General features: G+C 41.2%; 1 protein-coding gene across 10 annotated transcripts; it reads right to left on the reverse strand.

Annotated features, from left to right (window-relative positions):
- Window positions 1–140: 140 nt before the first annotated feature.
- Window positions 141–26,237, reverse strand: synj1 (synaptojanin 1). 10 transcript variants are annotated; one of them, XM_056397079.1, is made up of 33 exons: window positions 26,084–26,237; window positions 24,994–25,151; window positions 24,679–24,765; window positions 23,991–24,258; window positions 23,507–23,732; window positions 22,344–22,427; window positions 19,618–19,679; window positions 17,578–17,674; window positions 16,606–16,781; window positions 16,442–16,523; window positions 16,157–16,309; window positions 14,637–14,802; window positions 14,185–14,208; window positions 13,501–13,692; window positions 12,972–13,056; window positions 12,392–12,532; window positions 12,096–12,288; window positions 11,474–11,632; window positions 11,087–11,243; window positions 10,791–10,917; window positions 10,411–10,623; window positions 10,249–10,327; window positions 9,883–10,048; window positions 9,585–9,767; window positions 8,936–9,064; window positions 8,725–8,763; window positions 7,806–7,853; window positions 6,958–6,999; window positions 6,115–6,167; window positions 5,817–6,000; window positions 5,415–5,731; window positions 5,123–5,146; window positions 3,656–3,794 (listed from the first exon to the last, which is right to left on the reverse strand). In XM_056397079.1, the coding sequence occupies exons 2-32, from the start codon at window positions 25,115–25,117 to the stop codon at window positions 5,126–5,128; spliced, it is 4,077 nt and encodes a 1,358-aa protein (XP_056253054.1). In that variant the 5' UTR covers window positions 25,118–25,151; window positions 26,084–26,237; the 3' UTR covers window positions 3,656–3,794; window positions 5,123–5,125. The 10 variants fall into 10 exon arrangements, with proteins under 10 accessions (XP_056253047.1, XP_056253044.1, XP_056253045.1 ...); XM_056397072.1 differs by lacking the exon at window positions 5,123–5,146 and having other exon boundaries at window positions 141–3,794; window positions 14,637–14,793; window positions 26,084–26,236; XM_056397069.1 differs by lacking the exon at window positions 5,123–5,146 and having other exon boundaries at window positions 141–3,794; window positions 26,084–26,236.
- Between the last annotated feature and the right edge of the window lie 27 nt (window positions 26,238–26,264).

The raw sequence follows: 26,264 nt of genomic DNA on the forward strand, positions 1-26,264 counted from the left end.
AGCCTAAATCTAGCTAAAAGTGCAGGTAGACTACATATTTAATTTTGTTGTACAAACATAAATGTCTCCATTAACAAATAGATGATAAAACGTCTGTGTGTGTTTTTTCGTGTGCAATCAAAAAAGAGAAAAATCAACACTCAGGTCAACATACATTTATTTTTGCATACATACAACATAAACTGCTTCATACATAAATGTACAATCAGCTGTGCACTTAAAATATGGAACGTTGGATATTAACATGAATCGCAGCTTCATGTTTTCTCTTTAATACGTACAGAATATGTTCAACAACACAGACTCTTATTTACTATGGGTTATAGCCATAAAAAGGGACACCGACCTCACAAAAGGAGCAATTTGTTTCCTATAAAATCTCATCTTGAACATGACAAGACACAAAGCGCTGGCTAGTCACCTACTGTTAATGCAGATACAGTTTCTACTCATATTCATATGTTTAAACAGAGCGCGGAAGCGTAATTTAGCTGGTACTTTCTTGGTTCACATGTTTTATCCTCCATGAACCATCAAAGATGCTTTTTAAGACATTTCAGCCTGTTACATAACTTGTGAAGGTTGGGGGGGACGACATCTGATTAGTCTACAACAGCTGGCATGTGTCCTTGTTAGGGAGGATTGTACTCTCACTGATCCTTTTGCAAGACTATTGCTCGTCATCACTGTCGACACTGATGCTGACCTGTGAAACTCAACAGCGGTGAAAGAGTGAAGTAGGTAGTACAGGAAGAAAGAAATACTGACACATCACCTGACCTGACACACACGCACACACCTTAAGAATGGTTCAGAAATCAGCCATGCTCAGTAACAATTACTCTCGACTGGAGGATCTGCAAACACAGAGGAGTTTGACACCCAATACTCAAATCACACTACTGTCTGGAATGTGTGAGAAGGACACAACAAACCACCAACTGGAAATGTCATCTGGTGATGTATTTGGGTCCGAGCTTATAGTGTGTGTGTGTGTGTGTGTGTGTGTGTGTGTGTGTGTGTGTGTGTGTGTGTGTGTGTGTGTGTGTGTGTGTGTGTGGGGGGTCCTTTGTGTTGTATAGTTTACATTTTCGCATACAGTGGCCATGGTTGAAGTGCAGAAATACAGTAACCGCCACGAGTGAGCGAATACAGTGGCTGTTAGTTCAGAACCTGAGAGCAAACACACTGTATGTACTCCAAGGGGAAAAGCTCTGCTATCCCACTGTTAACTCTGCACACACACTCACATCCAAACACAAACACTGTCAAACACAACAACGGGCGACACGCACCTCAAATACGACACATTACTTCTCACCACAGTATCGACAACAGATTATTTAGAGTAAATGTTCTTAGGAATTAAAAGCATGACTTTTGCAATAAACAAAAGTGGAAGTAAGAAAAAAAATGTGCCCTCTTATTATTATGCATGGCATATGTTTGATGCCATGCATAAGAGACTCAAACCACATCTTCGTACTTAAGAGTAACAGAAGCATATATACACACACACACACATTCTCATGAATTTACAATAGTATGGTTTGAAGCTTTGGATAAATCAAGAAGGATCAAAACACTACGGAGGTGGAAAGGTCAAAACGCCTTCTCATCTGTTCAGTCCGCAGGCTCTCGTTTTTGTCACTCTGCCATCAACAAGAATATAACCAAGAGAGCACACACAGCATTTTCAGTGCATATCAGTTACATTGTGCAAACCACTGTTACGGTTATCACAAACACACACATAAAGCCAGAAGTTTTCAATATTGAAAACATACATTTATACATAATCACTATGTATAGGTTTTGATATAGAGCTACAAAATATATTCAGCTAAGCATTAACGGCCCATAGACGAGAGAATGACGACAGAGTGGATAGAGAACAAAATGTCTTACTATTCAGTGGATGAGATGATATTACAGAGTGTCAGTCCTGCGGCAGTGAACGGTTTGACTGACTATGACACTGACTCATGCTGCTGTTGTTCACACTGTGTTGTCAGCAAGGAGGCAATGACAAAACCCAGTGCAAAATAAAGTACATTCATGGTAAAAACAAGCACACAATATGACTTTTGACTTTGCACCCCTCAAACTAAAACTAACAAGAAAAAAAAACTTACAATAAACTCTTTGCAAGTCAAAGCACTCTCTAATTGCTGTTTACAGCAGCAAATTTGGGGGGCAAATGTAAAACCTGCAGTGCATAGCCTTCTACCACGTGACGAACCCGAGAAAATAGAAGATTACCAACTACTCAGAGGATCCCGCTCTAATGTACAGATCAGTCAAAATGAGGGATATGAACCACAGTGTGTTAGCAAATGCAAAGGTAACACCGATGAAGGTGAAACCTCGCAGGCGCATGCAGTGTGCTGCACGGCCACACAGACGTGTCTTGAAATTGCACAGGTGCTTACACACACATGATTCGTAGGTATAGATATACTTTGTATAACTGTATATACTGTAGACACAGGCACGTTTGCCGCCATAAATAAAAATAAACATCAGAACAATTTATATTAAAATAAATGTTAATATCAGGAAACAAGCAAATATCTCTGTGGTAAAGTTAGAACACACACTTAGGCTCATACACTTCTCATGTTACTGCTCCAGATATAAATCCTTTCCTGTGATTCAGAAGGGGATTGGTCTATACTTCTTAAATACTGTCTCTTTTGTACATACACAAACACATATACACATTTGTCATAGATCTATACATATCTGGATATGCCCTTTACATATTAATGGTGGTCCTATCTTTCTGTTGACTCCCTGGGGAAGAAGCAGCTGTCACTGGGTCCCTCTGGTAGTTTGGGGTTACCGGTTGCAGTTCTGGTTGGAATGGGAGGAGGGAGGGTGGGGAATACTGAAGGGGTTGTGGATAACCAGTTGGGCTCTGAGTCAAACACAGAGCGGGAAGGCTGAGTCTGAGTTTGGGGCATTAGGGAACTGTTGGGGTTCTGTGGTGTTTTGGACGTAGGTGGAAAATCCAAATCATCATCAAAAGTGACCCACTGCTGGGTTGGTCTCCCTCCTGGGGGAGGTGGCTGACTGCGAGGTACAAGGGTAGGTGGAATGGAGGAGGGAGGAGCCAAAGGCAAGGCAGGAGCAGGGGACGGGTCAGAGGCGAAGGGGAGCAGAGGAGCAAGTGTAGGATTGAGAGTAGATGATGGTCCAAACAGGGACGTGGTCCTTTGGAGCTGGGTGGCGGGTGCAGCTGCAGGGACCGCTGTTGGAGCAGGGGTGGGGATGAGTGGCTGAGTAAGAGCAGACATTGTCCTCTGAAGGTTTGCCGTCGGGCCGGGACGCTGGGTGCTCAAGTCCGGGGTGAGCGAGCGGCGCTGCTGATGCTGCTGCGCGAGTGGGCCGGTGAAGGGGTTGGTGCTGCTGGGTCGGGCAGGGAGCGGGTCGGTTGGGAACAGGCCAGGGGAGGCACGCAGTGTCTCCTGCGAGCGACTACGAGACGGGACTGGAGGAGGCGGGAGCAGGGAGGAGGCGAACGGTGACGGGGTGGAGAGTGAGGAAGAGGAGGATGAACCAAGTGCTTGCAGGTCTGACAGAACGGAGGACTGGAGGGAGAAGGATGGAGGGAGAGTGCTGGAGGAAAACATAGATGGAGGAACGGAGGGGGGGGCACGCAGAGAGGAGCCTCTGGTCAGGGACTGGGTGGTGTGCCAGGTGGAGGAAGAGGAGAGGATATCAGGTGCAAGTGTGTTGAAGGGGTCAGGCTGCCATTGTGCTTCTCTTTGGATTCCATTCAGTCCATTTGTCTACGGAGGAACAAAACAAAGAAAATGCCATTCAGCTGTCACAACAAAGGTAGTGTGAAAATAAGAACCATCAGCTAATATTAGAGTGTCTGACTAACTATTAGAGCATAAGTCTCTTTAAAATGTATGTTCTGTGGCTCAAAACAAAATTTAAAGAAACCCTGTGGAGCTTTTTCGTAAACAAATATTACATACTTACAATTCAGTGTTTATTACTACTGTGTGTATCAAATGTGGTAAATGCATTTCCTTCCTCATTCCTGACTATTTCGAAATTTGCATTTGTTTATATCTGTGTTTACATTAGTGAGCAGTCAGGACGCAGATGCTGTTGTTACATGTCGCGCCTGGCATGCTGTTTAAAAAAAACACACACTTAGGCAGCACTATGACGGCTTGTTTGGTTCAATGTAAACAAGCAAAGGCGGCATAACGTGGGGTCTTCTTAGTTGCAACATAGTGGGATCTCTGTATAAAAGGGCTAACTGTCATTCATATGGAAAATTCTATCACAATGGGCAATTGGACATACCAGGCATAGCTAACAACTCGTTAGATTATGTACAGCTGGTGGTCAAACCACTTTAGATGTTTCCCTCTTTTTGCATTTTAGGGCTAACATGCACTGCACATTTGCATTATCGCCCTCTGCAGTCAGCACATTTGTATTGAGCCACCCACATGCTCATACGTATTCCGCCTTGATTTGATAAAAGCAATGGGGAGCTGCTCATCAGAACACTGATCCATAATGCCAACAGTGGTCAAAAACTCCACAGGGTACCTTTAATGTGGCTCATTTAAAACACTTCCAAACATGTATTGTGTTATGTTTACAACACTGACTACTGCTGACGACTGATTCATGTATCACAATCCACATACAATCACTAACTCTACGACAAATGAATGAAATAATACAAATTAAACAAAAAGTGAAATCAAATGAGGTCATTGCATATATGCTCATTTGAAAGACCCGAACCCCAGTGAGCAGATATGAAAGGACTAGTGAGGGGAAAATGGCCAACAACAAACATCACATTTTTATCAGTTTTTTTTTCTTTTCGTGTTATCTATTGTTTGATATGTTGACCAACAAACACAAATAATGATCCAATTTGTGGTCCTAACACAAAACAATGTATGGCCTTGACTAAAAACATCAAGGTTAAAGTAACTTGGGGAGGAGAGGTAAAAAGGAAGGAAAATCAATTACAACATGAGAGGAGGAGGTTACTGGATGTAATGCATGAGAGGTCATAACATCAGAGCAGGACTGTTGTGCTATGGAGGATGAGACAAAGAGGTGGTTTAATATCAAGTACCTTTCACCCTGAGGGCTTCTCCAGCTTGTGAGAGAGAGACAAATGTATCAGAGAGACAAAAGCAGGAAGAATGACACAGACAACTAAGCTCATCTGATGAGGAGGCAGAAAGAGGCTCTTTTCACCTCCTACAATTGTCATAAGTAGGCATAAAATATATATTTTTTATGAGCAGAATTCGAGCAAGAATCTGTCGTACACGTCTTGACTACATGAATAAAAAATGACGTTAGTGTTCTCTGTTCGGCTGCTGAAATTCCAATAATTTAATGAAAAGGAAATTGGCACTAACCTGTGCAGCTGGAACTGTCTCAGACTTGGCAGCATCGGGCGGCAGAGCGTGAGAGGAGCGGGAACGTGGCGGGGGTTTAGGAGAGGCTAAACCCTGTTGAGGCCCAGCAGGGGGGGCAGCTGCAGCAGCAGCACCAGGAGGAGGCCCTGCTTTAGGAGCAGGGGCTTGCTGTGGCAGGAGAGGAGCTGGAAGCGTGGGCTGCATTGGTGGTGGGAGTTGGGACTGAACTGAGGGAGCAGCATGTTGGGGCTGCATGGGCGGCTGCATCGATGATGGAGCCTGGGGTCTCACTGCAGGGGGCCCCATAGGAGGTGGTCCTGAGGGAAGGAAGCAGAACAGTTAAAGCTTAAATTCGCTGTATCACACTAATAAGATTCTAGAGCTGATAATCTAGTATAATACCTAGAGGCAGGTCAGTGGGTTTAGTCGGGGCACTGGGTCGTGGGGCTCCAGGATGGGTGTCTGGGATGGGACGCGGGGCCCCGGGATGCACTTCTGGGATAGGTCTGGGTGCTCCAGGGTGAGAAGGAGGCAGTGGGCGAGACTGTGGGGGCATACTGATCACCCCGGCTCGAGGAGGGACATTCTGGAAGATGAGAAGGGAGTATAAAATAGACAGAAATTAAGAAGTTGATTAGAAACAAGTAAAAAAAAATAGTCACCACCCTTTTGAAAAGGATATTTAGATTTGTAATCTCACCGGTCTAGGAGCACCTCCAGGTCCAGGAGCTCCCGCTGCTGCCTGGCCTCGACCTTAAAGAGTTAAAAACAAACAAACCCGCTACATTAGCAACAACGACAGCAAGCAAATTGTACTATTTTGTATTAAACATGTGCCCCCTAGGAAGAGATGTAAGGATAGCAGGAGCAGTACCAGTTCAATGAAATGAAAAGCAATAACTTTTACAAGTACTGTACTAAATCAAACATGCATTCACTGCAAACTTGCCCCAACCTATGACAATCCAAATTCCCTATTCCTGACTTCATTATTAATGATGACTCAGTCATTCCTGAGCTGCAGGAGATGTGGAAGAGAGGCAGGCTTTGTTCTTTGAGCCAGCTGCACATCACACAGCTTGTAAGGCACACACCTCTTCTTTCACTATTCTTTTGCTGACCTCCTCTCAGAGCCTGCGAACGTGTTCCCACGCCTCTTAGATGTCTGCTTCACTGTACAGTCACCAAACTTAAGGCAACCCTGCTAACCATACACACACCCTTACTGTGACAGAGGGATTTAACTAACCACACACACACAGACTATGCAAATGGATCAGGTGAAGACATGCCAAGTCACTACGCAACCAAAACCTATCCTCCCCCTGGGGCAGGCTTATTTTGTGTGAAGGCATAAACACAAAACGCTGGATCATCACAGACAGAGAGTGATAATCTCATCCCCATATCACTCCCAGTAAGTATAGGGAAACTCCATACAAAGCTTTCATGAGACAAATACAAACCTACATAACTAACAATCCTTTGTCTTCCGTGATACATTAAAGCTACGTGAGGCTGCATCATGCTTTGTGGCACTCACCTGCGGCAGCATCTGACCGGGGAAGAGCAGGGCTTTTTGGTCCTTTGCAGCACAAAGGAAACCAAACCACATTACTGTTATACACAAAGTGGAATACTAGTCACAGGAAACAGATGTTCCCAATAACAACACTTTACAAGAAGCACTAAGAATAGCGTATGGTGGTAATAGTGCAGCAGAGCAGTGAAGTCTGAGATGCTGTGAATCTGATTATTTACCTGCCTGAGGATTTTTCCCCACTAATCATAGTGCATTACTGCAGCTGAGCTGACGTAATGCCCATTTTAAGGGTTTACCAAAGAGATTTTCCTTTAATTCACGTTATCTCCCCCTATGAAAAGACTATAATCACTAAATAAACATTTTTTTCCGTGCACATGTATGGGGTATCCTGTTCCTCAACCATTTGAGTCAAATGGTTTGAAACATCCTGCCCCCACTACAAATATGTCATTAGGGAAAATGCACTTGACACTAATTGGTAGGGACGTATCACACTTATAACCATCACTGAATATTAAATGGGGAAGAAGAACTGTGGTCTTTTGGATGGAAAAGTCTGAATTGCCTCAGTAATTGTTAGTGTATATTTTGGTCCCTAGCCCTTTAACCTCATGGGTTTTTGCATTCCCAACTTATTTAAATAAGCTAAATAAGTTTTTTTAAAACAGGCTACTAAACACGTCTCTCTCTCTCTCACTCACACACACGACTAAGATGGCCAACAATGATGCTGAATTGGTCAACAGTGAACCATCAATGTCAAAAAAGCATCAGTAACATTGATGACGGGGTGTAAGACTAAAGGGATCGGATGACATTTAAAGACACACCGCCTGGCCAGTTACCTTCACTGCCTCTCCTACCAAGCAGTGGGCTGGGACATTCGCCACAGTCTTGAAGTCAAAGAGGGGAAACAGTATTTTCAAAATAAAGTAGAGGAGGGAACATAAAAAACAGTAGATTACAATAAAAGATTTTAGTCGCAGTGTTGGTGGTACAATAAAAAAACATGACCTATCAGCTACTGCCACAAGAAATAAATTCACATAAGGGTAACAATGTCTAGGACAGTTAATAATGACACGTACACAGTGTTTACATGTATACCACAAGGGATGGTTATAAATATTACTGCAAAGCCAACCACATTTTCTCCATAAGAGCTTGCATCAATCAAAATCAAATCCAAACCTCATTAACATGTACTTAATCTAGTACCCTAAAATCAAGCATCAATCAGCAACTGCATGTCCTATTTCCACATCAAATATTCTGAGATTCATGGGTTCATATCATGTGGATATTTCAGTAAATAAATAAATACACTTCTCTTCCTGTTTGTAAAAGTAGCTAATGTTTAATGTCCAGTGACAATGCCATTTTCCGAAGCAAATGCCTATTGGGCTGAATGAACCTCAATAGCGAAGTGAATACGGAACTATTCCCATTGACTATCAGTAGTCATGTATGAAGTCAGATTTCACAAACTCAGGAACACCTCTATGACAGTTGAGCTACAGTATGTATTTGCTGGATTATCAATGAGGAGTTATGGATGTATTCTTGGTGTATTGCACACTGACTGAACTGAAATGAGTACTGCAGCTCCATACAATACAAAGAACTCATAACTTAGCTTACAGGATCAGCACTAATGCAATGTGCTTCTGTGTGTGTAGCGTCAGATGGAAAGTAGCAGCCACTAATTTAAATGCTTCAGCGATGTGAGCACATAAATACACAGTTCCACAGCAATAACTGTACCTGCAGAGTCCTTTCTAACAGGCAGAGGGCTCATGCCTCCTTCAGGAATGAGGCGAAGCAGTGGGATAAAGGTGAAAATGTTAACACCTGCCTAAAGTATCTCACATTGTGCCATTCTGAACAACTGAAAATCCACACTTCAAATGTGATTCTGAGATTCAAATTAGGCTTTAATCAACTGTATGCAAGACGGTAAAGGATGACACTTTACCTGATGGTGGTGGTGGACGTTGAGGGGGTGCTGGTCTGGCTGGGGGGGCATTGGGACGAGGGGGAGGCGGGCGTTTGGGTTCCACACTTTGCGATGTAGGGGCACCAGGCTGGAAATCAACAGGAGGCCCTGGGAATGAAAAAAAATAAAAGAGAAGCAAATTTACACATGAAAAATGAAACTGCCTAATGTGAGATAGATAAAGTACTTTCATACCGTTTCCCCTAAATTCAAATTTCTCTGGAAAAGAGCCTGACTTAATGTCTTAAACCTCATATTTCTCCACATCCTTCAGTTCGGTCGTTGTGCACAGCTGTGATTCAGTGTCAACCAAGGGAAAGATGAAACTAACACTGCACACATTTTAATACTGCACTATAAAACAAGTTTCAAGGAAACAAGTCGTTTACTGTAAGACACACCACAAGCTTTCTAACACTAAACACAGACTGAATCCTCACACATTACATTACCTGGGAATTCTCTCCTCAGTGATGATGGACTTAAATCTGCTTCCATGCATTACAAACAGAGCAAAATTACAGTTTATATTCAAGCAGGCAGAAACTGCAACCTGAGCAGAGGATTGGTCTGTACTTTCAAGTAACCTGATTTCATGTGTGTGTGACGCCTCACATGATGCGCCTACCTTGTGATGGTCGGGAAGGATGTGATCCACGACTAGGCCTGCTGGGGGCTGAAGGTTCTCCGTGGGTGGGGGAGGGACAGGGGCTACTGCGGGGGGAGGGCAGAGGAGAGGATCCAGGGCCAGTACCTGCTCCAGGCTGTAGGTGCTGGGGAAGGATCTCCTCCACCTCGTCGTCCACATCACCTGGTACAGGACACATGAGGGCAGGAATTAATCTCCTTGAGCATAAACATGAATTGACATTAAAATCTACATTCCTATGGATAAAGACTGGGATTACATGTCCGTAACTACTCACCTTCCATATCATAATCGTCGTCACCCATGTCTGTGTCCTCAGCAAGCAGAGTGGAGCTGGCTGAGGTGGGGATGCTTCCACAGATCCTCTCCACACTCATCTCCTCCTCAAGACTCTTGATCCAGCCTGGACTCTTCAGGCGGATATCAATCACCTTGCCAAGGACCTACAGAGATGTAGGGGAAAAAAGAGAAGAAGAGACTATGATATACAACTGATAAAAAAGTTTCAGTTTCTGTGTGAGACACAAATTGTGACTGAGGCTAAAGGATAGAGATGGATGCACATTTCATGTTTTTAATGTTAAGACTCATGGGAGGATTTTTAAAGCTTGGAAGTAATTAAGATTAATTAGTGATGACTTACAGTAGAAGCACTGAGAGACAGAGCAGCAAGAGCAGAGTAACCTTCTAGGAAGGTTACCCACATTTTCTCCTCAACAAACCTGCAGCAAACAAGGACACTGTTAATGAAGTCTAATCATCTAAAGGTGACTGATGTCTGTCTATGTTTGGATATCAAACTCACCTGATGAGGATGACCTCTCCAAAATTAGCAAATTTGTCCAGCAGTTCATCTATGAGTGCATCATCAAAGTAGTCATCAGGGCCAGAGGTGCAGAGTGACACCAAGATGGTGCCATCAGGAGGCCCCTGCAGGGCGATGACGTCTTTGTAGACCTGATGCCGAGCTTCTGGGTCGACCTCCAGAATGTCCACATCCATTATTGCCACCACAGGCCTACAGACAGACAAGAAAGAAGGTAAGCAGAAAGAGGTTTTGGGTCCATTTATCAAAAGCACAGATGTGCCATAAAAAGTAAATGCAGCAAATTATACCTCTGTGGTAAAATATCAATTCAATATCATCCATTCCCTTGACTCTTATAGATATATCTTTTTAGTTACCTGTGGTCTGAGGTCTTAAGCTCAGCCCTGCCATAGTACTTCAAAGTGCCGGGGCTCCAAGGGTAGTCTGGATCATCCTCACTCTCCACAGATGTAGAAGCTGCACCTACTACATTCATCTCCTCAGCTGCAAAACATGCACACACGCATATATGTACAGATGTAAAGTGTTCTTATGATTCAGGACTGTAGTTTTTAAAGTTTTTATTATTATCATACGCAAGTGTTGAACCAAAGAGGGCAGACAGGACAGCAGGATAAATAAGCCTGTTATCTGCGGTGTCTCTGTATCTCACCTGTTTTGTCGAAGTTCCACTTCCTTCTCTTCCAGAGTATGCGGTCAGTCCAGGCTGGTGTGCGGCATTTCTCACTGGTGTCATAATCTTCTGAGAAGAGGTCATACTTGTAGGTGGGAGCAAAATCTAACTTTCCCTCAATGAAACCTCGGAAGACCTGTGGAAGAAATTTAAAGAGAATATATTATCAGCTAAAACCTAAATAATGTGTCACCAGGTTTGGGTGTGTGTGTTTCTGCTGTGCAACATCAACCCTTTACTTGTGCATACATACGGGCTATAAAGCCAGTGATTTCATATGATCTCACATCATAGTAAACAGTTTTCTGTTGAGAGGAAGTGAAACTTCATTAACAATTACTAATGCACGTGTTGTGTAGGCCTTACCAAACCAGCATTCTTCTGGTCCAACAGTTGGTCCCCAGCTGTCAAGGCATCCCAGCTCTGCTGCTTGATGAGTTCTTTTACTTCCTCATTGGGCAGGCTGATACGATAGTTAAAGTCTCCACACCAGAACACATAATCGTGTGAGTATAGCAGACGACCCTGAGGGACAAGACAGATGCGGTTTGTTAATGTCATTGTTATTACCAACTGTGTTTACTTAATTTTAACGCACTTTATGCTTTTATGAACACTGGATGGTAGCCAAAGGAGCGGTTTTTAATGCTAATCAAATCCGACACATCCTATATCTGAATGTGGCTTCTGAAGCTATGGCGACTCCCACTGATGTCCCTAGCCTGATTTTAACCTGCTCCCCTTGGGTGTCTATAGTTAAGGATTGTAAAAGTCTCCCTCTTCCCCTCTACAGCCCGTTCGGTGTCCGCAGTGATGAGGTCATCCCACTCAGAAACCATTTCTCTCCTCCGTCTTTGTTGTAATTGTTTTAATTATTTATCTTGTTTTTGATTTCTTACTTTTATGTCTTGTTTTTACTGCAAAGCACTATTATTTCTATCATCATTATTATTATTATTCTTATTATTATTATCATCATCATTTTTACCATGGGGAAGCTGAGTCTGCGTGTGATCTCACTGTAGTCATCATTCCTCTCCTTGACTTGTGATTGGCCAGCAGCGAAGTGGGAGCAGACGAAGCAGATGCTGGTGGTGTGGAACAGCAGGCGGATGGCCACACCACCTTTATTGCCTGTGGCCCCACCCATTCCGGTTTTTACAGTATCTACAGCTACATCCCTGGAAAACATATCGAATGATGATGGAGATGATATCTGTTGCCACACCTGTGATTTACACTATCATTTTATATGTTTCTAATGAGAATGTGTGCTGTTCATACCTGATGAAAGGTGCATGCTGTGGGCGGATGAAAACAAACAGACAAACTCCCACCAGCTGCTCTGAAGCAAGCAGTACATACTTGTGGTCCCGGGAGATGTTTTTTTGGAGCTCAGCTGCCCACAGTTTCTGGTTAGTGGTGCTGAGGTAAGAACCGAAAGATGTGTTTTAGAGTCGAAACAGAACAATACAAGAAATAAAATCACAGTAAATATAAACATTTCATCTTTTTAAATTTCAAAATGTTACAAAATCCTTTTTGTTCTTTTTCAAAACATATTTTCAAAAGAACTCATTTCTGGGTAAGTCACATTAGGCTTGTCTGATCAGACCTAAACAGATACTGGTCACCTTTGAAATCAACCTTCTTTCTCAGGCTTTTACATACTGTAAGTTTTGTATCCCTTTTCATGTGATTAAAATATTTTTATAAAGATATAATATCTTTTATAAGCAAAAGAGCAGGTTGTGTGGAGCACAGAAGAACACCTTATGTCCTATAGTCCAGAGGAGAGTATCTTTGCTTGTGCATTGACTTTTCTGGGTGACAGTTATTTCAGGCTAGAATCTTGCAGACATACCTGGCACTGACGATGTTGCCAGCATTCAATTCAACCATTTCCTCAAAACCGATGGCAAAGATATCTATAGGGTTGGCTTTGGTGTCTGTAAAGAGAAAATAAATACACAATGTTCAACACAAGTGCCGGATCAAAAATGATTATGATGTATTATAAGTTTTTATTAGTGGTAAAGTTTTTTCCTAACCTATAGGGAAAAAAAGCAAAAATTATGACGGTAAGTAAAATTTTCTTTTACAGACTCTATTTTAATGTACATGTTTCTTTAACTTGTTCACATTAGTAAATTCATTCAGGTAGCACAGTATGGACGGTGTCAGTGGTTTTTGACCATTTAGCTCCCTGGACAGCAGCTTAAAAGCAGTTACTGAAGGAGATGGAAGTGCATGTATTAACTTTTCCCTGATGATTCAAACTTCAAATCCCTGCATCTTTTACTTAGTAAATCATTAAACATAATACATGAATGAAACATTTCCAAAGACGACATCTACTAGCAGTAAATGCAGATAAATAAATACCAACATACCCTGGAACTCAGGATGTCCTGCCTTCTTTGGAGCATCCAACAGCCAGTCGTTGAGTGTCTGGTTGCGGAAAGCAATGCTGCGAAACTGTTTACCCCCGTTGACATTCCAGGTGCCAACACACACCCGGATCTGCTTGGGCCTCGTGTATTTATGGTAGTTCTGACACATTCCCAGCAATACTCTTGGGGAGGCTGCAGATGGGAAGAGATTATGATTAGAGTGTAACCTGGTTGAATATTTGTGTGTCTATGGGAACGGTGGCATACAACGAAACAACGAAAGTCACAAAAATGGGAAAAGGCTAATCAATGGGAGACCATCCTAATACAACAGAGGAAGTTCACAACAATGTTCAGAAAAATGGGTCATGGGAGGAAGGTTGTAAATCAGCACTGCTGCTGAAATACAGATTAAAAACTCCAATAATCAACCTTGGTAATGGTTCATTTCTGCCTCTAAATTTCGACTTGAAGGAATATTAAATTTCACTGCAAAATTCAGCATCTTCTTTCTTTTAGTCACTGTTGCAGGGGCTTGATAATATGCAACAGACACAGTGCGAAACCACGACCAACATTGGATTATAAATGAATGAACAATAATGAGTAGCAAACACAGATGAAAGGACAACTACAGGGGATGGAAGGATCCATCCACTGGGGGCAGTCTATCAGTTACTATACCTGATTGTAAGACGGGCTCAGTGACTAAGATTGTGTGCAAGAGCAGGGGGGAGAGAGAAGGGAGAGAAGGGCGGGTTAACCAGCGCTTTAACAGATAATGCTAGCAGAGCAGTCGGTCAGTATTAATCTAACAGGGACACAGAGCTGACACATGGAGATTACACTTCCCACTTGACGCGGCACAGACAAACCCTTCCATTGTGCAGTGTCGCCTCTGGCTAACTAGATTACATCAGATATGGGTCAAAACTTGTCAAAATATTCAAACAATTCCATGATGGCGCACAAAGGACATTAGATCAATGATTACAAAATACAGAAGCTGTAATATGGAGAAAAAAAAAGCATTTGTTATTCTTCTTAAGTAAAGTAAGTAAGTAAATTTTACCTAAGATATGATCTGCTGACTCATTTAAATAATGTGTAATTTTACAGAAGTTGGAAAGAATTACCATAAAGACTTGAAGTAGTGAGCAAGGCCCGAGCTTTGTCCGCCAAATCACTGTTGAGTGTGGAGCCCAGCCTCAGGATGTCGATAGCCTCCTGCTTAGAACTGTCAAAGAAGTTGTTCTGGATCGTCCTCGTCACTGATCGAGCTCCGTCTTTTAGCTTCCCCGCCTACGAAAAAGACACACACACACAAAATTACAAACAATTACATCAACTAACATTAATTATCACCTACACCCCCACTAGAAAGAAAAGTCTGTACTTCACACTCCAACCATAGAAGAGAAGTAAAGAAGAATCACTTCAGTGATAAAGATTTAAAATATAAAAAAGAAATATAGGTTTTTGAACTGACCGGGAAGGATCAAAACTGCCAGAGAAGGTGCAACTTCAAAATTCCACTGATTGATGTGCAACATGATTTGAGTTCTTGCCACGAGGCAATAATTTTGATTGGTTCCTCCAAGTTCCATAAACAAGACAGCAGATATTGCCAGATAATTTGGGTACCACTTGGATTTGATACCACAGTAAGCAGATGATCACTCAACAAGCAAGGGGCAATGAGAACTAGATTTCTGTGAATATTATCATCATTTAACCCATTAACACTGTAATCAGTAATGCACCAGAAAATAGACCCACAGCTCAAAAAACAACATCAACTGACTTGTTAACTTACCACACAGGTAGAGAGGTCCAGAGAACAGCAGAAAGAGATAGCACACAAGAGTTAAGAAACAGAAACACACAACTCTACTCACAAGGGACCGACTGATCATGCAGAACTCTGTCACAATGCACAACGCACAACTAGCTCTGATTATTTTTAAAGTGCCATGAAACTGGCACTTTAATAATAATTACTATAAATAATAACTATCAATGTCTCCTCTTTCATGACTTATGAGCTTGTCAACAGGTAAGTGACAGGTAGTGGGTAGAAAGGACCAAATGAGAGCCACTATGAACATCTCTCAGCCTTAGTGTACCAAAATATAAGAAGTTAATTTGAAAATACTGCATTTGAAAAAATGTTTTGTTTAAAGTGGCAAAACTTAATTATGATATCTTAAAAGCTTTATTTTATTTTTTTATTTTTCTGTTTTTCAGTTCAGTTACGAGCATTTATTCTTGAGCTGCTTATTAAAAGTCCACCCTTTACATCTTTTACGATCTAACAATTATTCAGGTCAAAACCATTTTGCTTCATGAGAACAAAATGCAAAACAAGCAACTACAAAATACAACATATTCAACTCTGAAGTCTGATGAAGTTCCTTCAATCCAATTATGTCATTCGCTGTTTCATGTGCTCAGCCAATAGCAACAATAAGGAGGATTTTGTTAGAACAGATAGAGCTGTACGTAACCTCATCAGTATTCAGGTGCTGAAATTCATAAAATCTGACGACATCATGGAAATCCTACTTCACATGCAACTCTGATAAACTACTGTGCCTACAATGTTGTACTATGAACTTGTATATTTGTGTGTATTTAGTGTCTCCACAGTGTGTACCTTGGCCTTGCCATCCAGGGCACCAGTGCCTGCGTAGATCTTACTGACGGAGTCTCCGTTGGCAGACCACATGGTCCTAAAAACCTCTTGGAACCTTGCTACCAGCTGGGGTTTCTCTGTCAGACTCATTTGCTCTAGTTGTTTTGGCAGCATCTGGGGTGATGAGGAACAATGTGTTAAGACTAAAACCCATCATCAATAAAGGCAATGGACTTTGACTGAAGAAATGCAAACACTATATGTTTAAACCAAACAACGGCTTACTGCACACTGTCAGACTCCTACCTCAAGGGCAAAAAAGGCCTGTACACTGTTGGTTCTGTCCAGACAGTCCAGGCAGTTGGTCCTGATGGTCCCACCCTGAGTCCTTGAAACAGGTTAAGACGTTAAGAAGCAATAACAAAAATTAGATTTACTACTACTTCATAAAAGTTTGTATTAATTCTCACCTTGCGATGCCCGTCTCTCCCGAGTAGTAGAAGAACCCACACTCATCTGTGAATTTATTGAGCTGGGGTTTGAGGATGCTGTTAAGTTTGTCTGCCTTGCCTCCCTTCACATTTTGGTGGTAGTCAAAGTTCACCATTTTCACTGCTGTTGCGTGCTCTGATGCCTTCAGATGACTCTGAAAAAGACAGGGATAGGAAGAATACTTTAACCTAGAAATTCATACTGAATGCAAATGGGTTTTGTATGCAAGGTGTGTTCCCTGTACCTATCAAGCAACAATAGTTTGCATTCATTAATGCAAAACAAGTGGTTTCAATTCTAAGGAAATCTTTGATTGTAGTCTGAGAACATGCAGGTCATGTTTCAGGACATGGACACATGTTGACATCTGGTAAAACCACTGACCGTGTTTACTTGGTAATACAAAAGATTGACACTCAAAGATCTAAAACTCAAGTTTTGCCAAATAGATAACATATTTACCACTTAGCTAACATGCTAATACATTTGCCTTTGCTAATATAACACCTAGAGCACATGCTAGATGTTTAGAAGAGCCCATAGCTTATAAAGCATAATATATAACATACAAGTGAAATGAAGAGCTGCCCTGGATTTTTTGTGGTACTGCACTCAATCCTACATTGAGACAAAATGTATGATAAACCAGGAAATGCATTTTTTTTAATTTAAAGCAAGTGTTTTATATGGGATAAAGAACCAGGGATTGAGTAAAAACATCACTTTTTGACAGTTGGAAGAAACAGCAGGACAGTGATGCATTCTGTCTTGAGACACATACTCAAAAGAATTCCTCACTAGAGTGTGGGTTTACGAAGAGAATAAAGGGAGCATCTGTTCTGACACACATCGTTTGCTGTCAGTGGGATCTCAGCTACTTCTTTCATCTTAGAAGCATCAGATAATAACTTGCATGTTATTGTGAAAGGACAGAGAATGGTTCCTCTCACCTGAAATGCTTTGCTGAGCATGTGTTCTCCTTCCTTACTCCCAAGCAGGTTGATGATCACCTGTTTACCATACAACCTCCGCAGTGCAGTGAAGTGTCTGGAAAACACATAAACAGTCAAATAATATGCACTGCATAGGTTAAAATTGCACCACAGACTAGTAGGTTACCAACACTAGCCTTTCCTAAATGTATACTGTAGTAGAGTTTTCATGTTTTGTACCAATTCTTAAGCTTGATAAATACTATACACACATGATGTCTGTGTTTCATCAACATCTGCTAACGGGCAGAGCCGTTAGCAAGAAGGTGTTCACAAAGAGAATTTCTTAGGAACACATTTGTTTTTATGAGGCTATGGGGTCTGGTGGGAAAAATAAAGGGATGGTGCAAAGCCAGGATACTTATAAATATTCTAGAGCCACTATATAGAGCTGGTTTAAATATTATAATAGATATGGATAGAAAGGCAGCACCATTCAGCAGGGAGAAAAGCAGATATGAGCTACAGGCTGCTATGTGTTTATAAAAAGATGTTCGATTTTGCTGAAGTGTCGGCAGAGACACACTTGGCTGTTATTGCAGAAAACTGGCTGGATATTACAAAGACTGACTCATCATTCCTCCTCTGAAAAGATATTAGAAAAACTAGTAGCACTGCCAACTACTTAGACTGTACACAATTAGTATTGTATAAGAAAAATTGTCATTTTCCCCACTGACATGCTTGTCTTGACACGTTCAAGATACTAATAAGCAAAAGAAAGCTTGACATAAATACTGAGCTCAGCCCTGCTGAGTCCAGCCTCTATAGTTCAAGATGTCTGGAAATCGAAGGACCACTGGTTGTCTTCATAGCTTTCCAGCAAAAATGTTGTGAGTGAACAGCACGGCTACTACAACACTGATAGGGTGGCTACAGAGAGGTGATAAGGATGGAACCAGGCACGGTCCTTAAGGTGTGGCACAGTGATTAGGGTGATCATCTTTCCTTGTCTGCGTTTAGTAACAGTGACAGAGCATCTGGCTTAAGTGTCCTAAAGTAAACTAGCTGTTCTAAAGGATGCTGCTCTGCTGCTGACCTAGCATCTGTAATGTGTCTCTGTCTTTAAAAAAAAAAAATCTCATTCAAATGAATTAATCCTCATATTCAATGTTTAAGGTAAAGTTACACTGATTTTGAGGCTTTTTCACAGACTTTATGTTTATGATGTTACATAAATCATTTTTTTTTATATTAGACTGATATCTGTCTGCGTTTATGATTAAAATTATGTTGAAGGACTTGCAAACATTGGAATACTTTCTGTAAAGAAACTACACGTTTCTATGTTTTGATCAGTTGTAGATAAAAATGTGGATGACTTCACTTTAAGAAGCACCTATTTGTCACTGAAGAATTTCAATAGTTTTTCATTGTTTGTTCATTGTAGAAAAAGCTTTAATTGGTTCAATTCCCGACTCTTCCGGTCTCCGTTTCGAAGGGTCCATGGGTAAGATACTGAACCCCAAATTGTGTATGAATGTGTAAGTATGTTAGAAAAGCACTGTATGAATGTGTAGGTGAATGTGGCTTATAGTGTGAAGTGCTTTATGAAGTCTGTAAGACTAGAAAAGCACTATATAAGTACAATCCATTTACCATTCCATTTACTTTAATACGCATGCACATTAAACACACTAATAAAATAATTTGACCTCCAAAAGAGATGTTCAAAAAGTCAAGGAAGGACTTGCAAAGATACTGTCTACAATAAATATAAAATACAGGTTACAAAGGTCGACAGATAATCAAGTGCAAATTATGTGCCTTTTCTGTTCCCTGCAATAAACCTGCCTCTGAGGACAGACTTCAGTTAACATCTTCTCCTTCTAGACTCTGGAAAGCTTCTCTCTATTGTAGCTCGGGCAGTAACTGCAGGAGACATAATATTATGGTGTCTCCTATTCTCGTCTGAGGAGTGGTAATCTGGTGGAGGCCAGATAAAGCAGCTGGAGACTGCCACGCACACATACACACTACACAGAACATTTTAATTACCTTTCGAATGCTGGCGCGTTTGCCTCAAATCCCCTTGAGAGTTTGACACGATGAGAGCCAACCTACAGGGTAGAGACAGCCAGAAAAGACAAAAAAGAGACAAGTCACGGTGTCCTTCTTTGGTAAAGATCAAAAATGGAAAGTTGTGCAAACACACACATGTTGCAGATGGCCAGAAAACCTGGTGATGAAGAATGGATTTGTGATAAAAGTTTTACATAATGTTTCAACAGCGGAAATGAGACCTTAATAATGTCCAAAAAAAAAAAAAGACAGAAAAAAAGATTTGGGTTAGGACAACAGCAACACAGGGGCAACATGGGGAGATTTGTTTATACAGAGACAAAGACACTGCGCAGAAGAGAAATCTTGTTGCCTGTCATCTCTCCAACACCTTTAATGGTAACTCTTTGTAATAAATAATTCTCCTAATAAAGGGTGCTGGCTGAATCATGACAAACACCAAAGAGCATGACCACATATGACTGAGCCTTGACAGGCTTAGCAGGACACAGGCCCCTGTTACATGGAAACCTACTCATTCTGCACTGCAGGTCCTTACTTGCTCCCTACCTGTCTCCGCCTGTGGACAAACACTCCCTGCTTTCATTTAGTTTCCCCTTTTCAACCTGCCTTTTAAACCTTTTCTCTTCATGTCTCTAAAAGCCTATTATATTAACTGAGTTATTAACTGAAAAAGATTTAAACCAAATACCACCCCATACTGTTTCTGCCTCCTCTTTGTCCTACTGGTCACTCTGTTCAGGTAACAAGCAACATGCACCCATTCAGTCATTCATTATTACCATTACATTTTCTATGAACATTAGTGAGATCTCATGAGTGACTTTGGCTCATTGTGTCCTTACAGGGTTTTTCCTTCCTTACAACTCCCATTCCTGTCTTTGCCTTTCTTTTGAACCGTCTGCTAATCTTTTCCTCTGCTTCGTATTCATCTGCTTAAAATGTTTGTGTGTGCCTACTGTGGCTGGGCCTGACTTTGGCAGGACTAGACATTTTGCTCCATGCTGCTGCCATTTTGTCACTCTTTCCTTTCTCTACTGTTGTGAAGGTCTATTCTATGCATATTTAATAACTTCCTGAGATGGCATCTGAAAGGACTCGGGTTACAGCTGTACTTCCAAAAACCTCTTCCAGCTCAACAGATAACAACCGGTGTAACTGGTCAAACCATCCTTCTAACTTACTTTGAGTTTTCTATACTACTAGCCTAAATGTCCACAATATATTTCAAGGTTGCATGTTTCATGAAACTTGCAGTTGTTCAGAAGGATTTTTTAAAAATCTAGCACTTATTAAAAAGGTGACCACAAGTTATCATTCTCCTCTAATAATTAATTCCACAAATGACTCTCTCGAAAACAACCATATAAGATGATTAAACAATATTTAGCAACTACCCGACTAAGAGGGGGCAATCCTACCACCTTTTTGACTTACATCTTACCTTGCAGGGATTCATGATACTGTTCTACAGTTACGGTTCAGAGACTAATTCACAACTATTTGTAATGCAGACTAACTGTATAAATATCAATAACTCTTCTTGATAAAATCGAAGCTATCTGTCCTGCTCAGGGAATGAATTCAAGAGTATGGGGAGGAGAAAGTAAGCCTACAAGCCACAGTTGGTGGAGGGGTCTTAGAGCTAAAAGAGTGCCTTAAAAGCAGGAGGGCTACAGTTCTGTCTGAAAACAACCCCGAGCCAACTACCCTGTGTTTTGACCAAACCAAGGACCTAGTGGACTGAATAGGTGACTAATATGGTCTTGGCTTGCCTTAGCCCTCTAAAATATTGAACAGCTCAGTCTTCCATATTATCAGCCAACACCTATCCAGCTGCCTGGGGAACACTCGCAGCTCCAAGTGGAGGGAAGTGGTTGGGGGATGTTTTCAGACCAGGCTCTCACCTGACCAAAGAAGTCTGGGAGCTGAGGAAAACAGAAAAATGCCCTTTACCAACCGCTATATCTATCGTTAACCTCCCCCACGTCTGATCTAATCCACCAGTCTGTGCAATGTCAGGACAAGGGCAGGAGAATCCCTGTGATGTTGTTTAAAGTGTGCATTAAATGGGTGATCCTAGCTCCGGCTTTAAACCTCCAAAATGACATTTTCTGGGCAGGTCCTGTGTATGGGATCTGGATGAAAATCCATATTAGGATTGCCTCGGTTTTCACTCCTGGCCTTTGGCATTGCACAGAGAAACTCCCATCCGCAGTATTAAAGCGCCAGCACCACAAAGAGCCAAAAAAACCAACAGAAAATGGGTTGTACCAGGTGGGGGTTCTCATCCAGTCCATTAAGGTGCCGATTCTCATTCAGGTACAACCAAACACCCTTAATGGACTTTTTCTGAACACAGCATGGACAAAAAGTGTTACAAATGGGATAAAGATGTCCAGTTTAATTGCAAGGAGACTTTTCATTCCCCTTACACTGCCTTAACAGATACAAATGACAAGTACAATATATTTTAATGAAAGTTTTTTTTCTTATCTTGAAGAACTCCACACACATAGGCTTCATTAAAGTTCAGTGATTACACTTAAGAGTGCAGACTGGGTGAGCCTCATCTATAACTGTAGCATTTACAAAATGGTAGGGACAAAGACTGTGTTTTTTACTTAATGTGGCTTGATATATGAAAACCTCATATTCAATATTCAAGCCTGGTTAAATGAGATAAATTTTGTTTCCATTACCTGGATTCCTGGCTGTTCCCAGAAAAGAGGAATGGACCCACGGATCTGTATGAAGGATGAGACTCTGTCATCCAGGAAAATAACCTGTATAAAACGAAAAGAAAATCTGATGATCAAGTTTATTTGCAATATGACAAAACATAGATGTAGTCTTAAAAATCACAATTTAAAATAAAGAAATGACTAATTTGCAGTTGATATACAAAAAAGCAAACAAAAAGCTGCCTATAAAAGCATATGAATCTAAACACAACTGAGCACCTAATCAAAAAAGAAGAAAAACATAGAAAGTAACATAGCCTTTGTAAACAAAGGACATAGGGAAGAGACATCATGCTAACTCCTCCATGACAAGTAAATACAACACCACAAAGGCTAGCAAAAATAACCAGAACAGCTGACAATCCAATATAATCCAACACAAAAACCCTACAATTACCACAACACTAATGACCACTTTCTGTTCAGACTTTTAGGCGGCCAATATATGTGTAGCTGTACTGCATTACACTGGATTGCAATTGTAGTAGTTCCAGTTACTGTTTCCAACCTGTAGCTTTCTGTTTGTTTCCTCAAGCAGGAACTTTAAAAAGGGAAAATGCCAACTGAGTCATTCTCCACAAAGAAGAGCAGAAACTTAAGCTTGCACATTCCAATATGTGTCTTCAGACAATATGCTGACTCAGCAATAAAAATACTGACTCAACTGAAGTTTACTAAATGAAGGGCCCTTCACCAATGAATCAGTGTGTTGAGATATTATTATCACCATCATCCTGCTGGTTTTCCTTTATATTTTAATATTAACTGTATATCTATAATTATTATTGCTGAACATGAAGCAAGCATGAATCATTTTACTGTGATACTAACTGTTGGATCAATAGTGTTTCACCAGTCAACAGATAACCAGTATTTAAATAGAGTGTATTAACCAAGGTCATGTGACTCCACGAACAAATGCATAAATAAATATTAAACTGAGTGGTGGTAGAATATGTTTGTCACTGCCAGAGAATTGCCATGCACCAAACACACTGAATCTAATTTACTAAAACTGAAAAAACTATTGCATCAAACTGATCTTTTAATCACCAGCTTTTTATCATGACACATCACGAACAAAAAGAGAGACAGCGTAACACTGGAAAAGATCTGATCACCTGCTCAGTCTCCACAAAGTTTGCCACTTGTCCATCATCATTCGTTCCTCGGACATTGAATCGTGTGCCCGCTCGCTCTGAGCTGAGGCGAGAGAAGATGCAGGCCTTGGCCTGTTTGTGACCTGCGTAGATCGTCCTGATCTCCACGCCACCACACATCAGCCTCAACAGCCAGTCATCACAGTTTACTCCATAATGTTTCAGGTGCAGGTGCAGAGATTGGTTCCTATTTATTCATAAAGACAGAATCAACAGCAAACACACAAACAAATTCAGTGTGAACTGTTCATTTTCACACCTTAGTTGCAAATCACAGGGCCCCAGTATCACAGATTCATAAGAAGCTACTTCACCACAAATGGAAGACTGAAGATTGCAGATCATGTATTTAGTTCATATCTACAACATCAGAGATTTTAAAAGCCAAATGCTAGCCTATTAATCTTCATACAACTCTGGAAAAGTCATCATTTCATGCTCTTACCAAAAGAAGCGGTTATCTGTAGTGTCTTCAAGAATCCTGCGACGTGCATTGAGACTCAAGTCCATGCTGACTCCGGTTGCAGACCAGGCAAAGTAAAAGTGTCCCGAGTTTAGGACCTTTCGCACCTCAGCGATCCGGTCCTCATCTCCTGGATCATTCTTCAGTGATATAAAGTCTGTCTGTGTGACCCTGAAAACCTCAGAATCCTGCACCTTTCCCACAGAGCTGCATCCTGTCACAACCACCAGACTGTGGAGCATGGAGTCACCTGCAGAAGTTAAGGTGGAGTATTAGTATGAAAAATTATCCTTAAAAAATGATGGAAGCAACCAGTACGCTGACTGATATAAAGCACTGCATTACAAAAAAAAAATACAATAAAACATTAAGAGACTGTGTGAAAAATGGCTTATTAAACCTTGATGCCACTCATTTACAGAAAGTCCCCAGCCAGTCAAATCTCAGCCATCTATAAGTCTGAGCTTTAATCTTTTACACAGCATTTTACTTGTTGTGATAACAAGAGCCTTCAAGGTCATATGGAGGACAGGAGAAAGCAGCTTATAAGTAAGAAGTGACAGGGCTACAAACGAGAGGGCCTTTACAGCCACACATGAACCTAAGGGTCAGACCCAGGACACTTCTGCAACAAGGAGCAATGAATAGAGAAGATATTTCTTTAGCTTACCCAGGTTTAGGCGGAGGACACCCAGGATTCCATAGGCATCAACAATCTTGCTGTACGTGTTTTTTATGGCCTCTTTCTCTGCTGCCGCTAGAAGACAAACAACAGCAACACAATGTAAGGGAAATAATGGCAGTGTTTTTCCTAAAACTTTAAGTTAGATGTAGCCTGTGACCTAATCACAGCATAAAATCACATCCATCACTTGTGGCCAGGATTATGTCTTGTAGTCCCCCTGTAGCATCCTTATCTGGGGCAAGTGTTTACAGAGTATTTAAGTCATATCTTATTACAGAGTAATCAAACAAGATGTCTTACACAGAACAGCAACAGCCCCCGATTCAAACATGAGGCATTCTTCCCTGGTCCTAGTTTCCACTATGACACTGTAGGGGGGTGGGTCCAGCTTGTGGTAAATGCGATATCCTTTGCTGAAGGCCATTGTTGATCCAAGATGAAAAAACCTATGTTATGACCTGGAAACCAAAAAAACAAAACGAAAGACAATTAACGACAACAGATCTGACGAGCGACATTGCAATCAGACACAACATCTGTAATTTGTTGGAGAGATTACCAAGATCTGAGCCTGTAGCGTTTATAGAGTTATTACATTTTGTATGTAACGTTGTGACTAAACCAAATGTAAATACGTTACCAACACAATGTATGAATAATTGTACACCACTCTGACTGCAGTTAATACAATATTTGGGTTTTCATTTTTAATTCTCTAATTAATCTCCTACTCTACTAAGACATCTGTCATGTTATTCAGCAACAAATGCGTGATCCGGCCTGACGAGAAAACTAAGATTGCAAAATCAGTCTAACGTACTACTACTTACTATATTACGGACATGTTTAAGGCCCACGCATATGACAAGCGAATTTTATTTTAAACCGAATATCGCAGGTGGTTGGAGATCTTGAGCAGCAGGAGCACTGTGAACGATAACGTTAGTTAGGCCGGGGGACTGAAATATCATCCATCCTGACACGGACAGTCACGACTTTAAAATGCAACTGCAGCAGTCGCAGCTACCGCTAACGTCTACCCGCCAGCTAGTTTTAACGCTTGGCTTTGTGTGATGGAAAACCAACTACGAAAGCGATGATGTAAAATGATAAAGCGAAAATATCTTGCTATCTATTTAACGCTAGCTGGTATCGCTAGCCAAGTTAGCTAGATTAATCACAGGGATAGCTATCATTCGCTAGCTTAAGATACTTTGATGGTGGTACTACCTGCACGTCCGGAATGATAAACTCTCATTTTCATATACATTTGACTGACTCGGTCATGTATAACATATAAACCTATACATGCATTTGAATTACAGTTTTATCTGACAACTGCGGGTTTTATTTAAATTAAACAGAAGAAAGACTACGGTTGTCTCCTTACCGTTTCCCCCCACCGGGTTGTGACTCCGCTGTCACAACAAAATCCTTCCCGGTGTGTTAGCGAAATGGTACATTCCGACGCAACGCACCTACCTGACGTTACCGTAATTTCTGGTAAAATAGTGGTGTTCACTTTTATACAAGGGCACCTGAAACAGTGAGAGAATGTAAGCAAAATATTT

The sequence above is a fragment of the Seriola aureovittata genome, chromosome 15 (genome assembly GCF_021018895.1).
Source record: "Seriola aureovittata isolate HTS-2021-v1 ecotype China chromosome 15, ASM2101889v1, whole genome shotgun sequence".
In the NCBI taxonomy this organism is placed as follows: Eukaryota; Metazoa; Chordata; class Actinopteri; order Carangiformes; family Carangidae; genus Seriola; species Seriola aureovittata.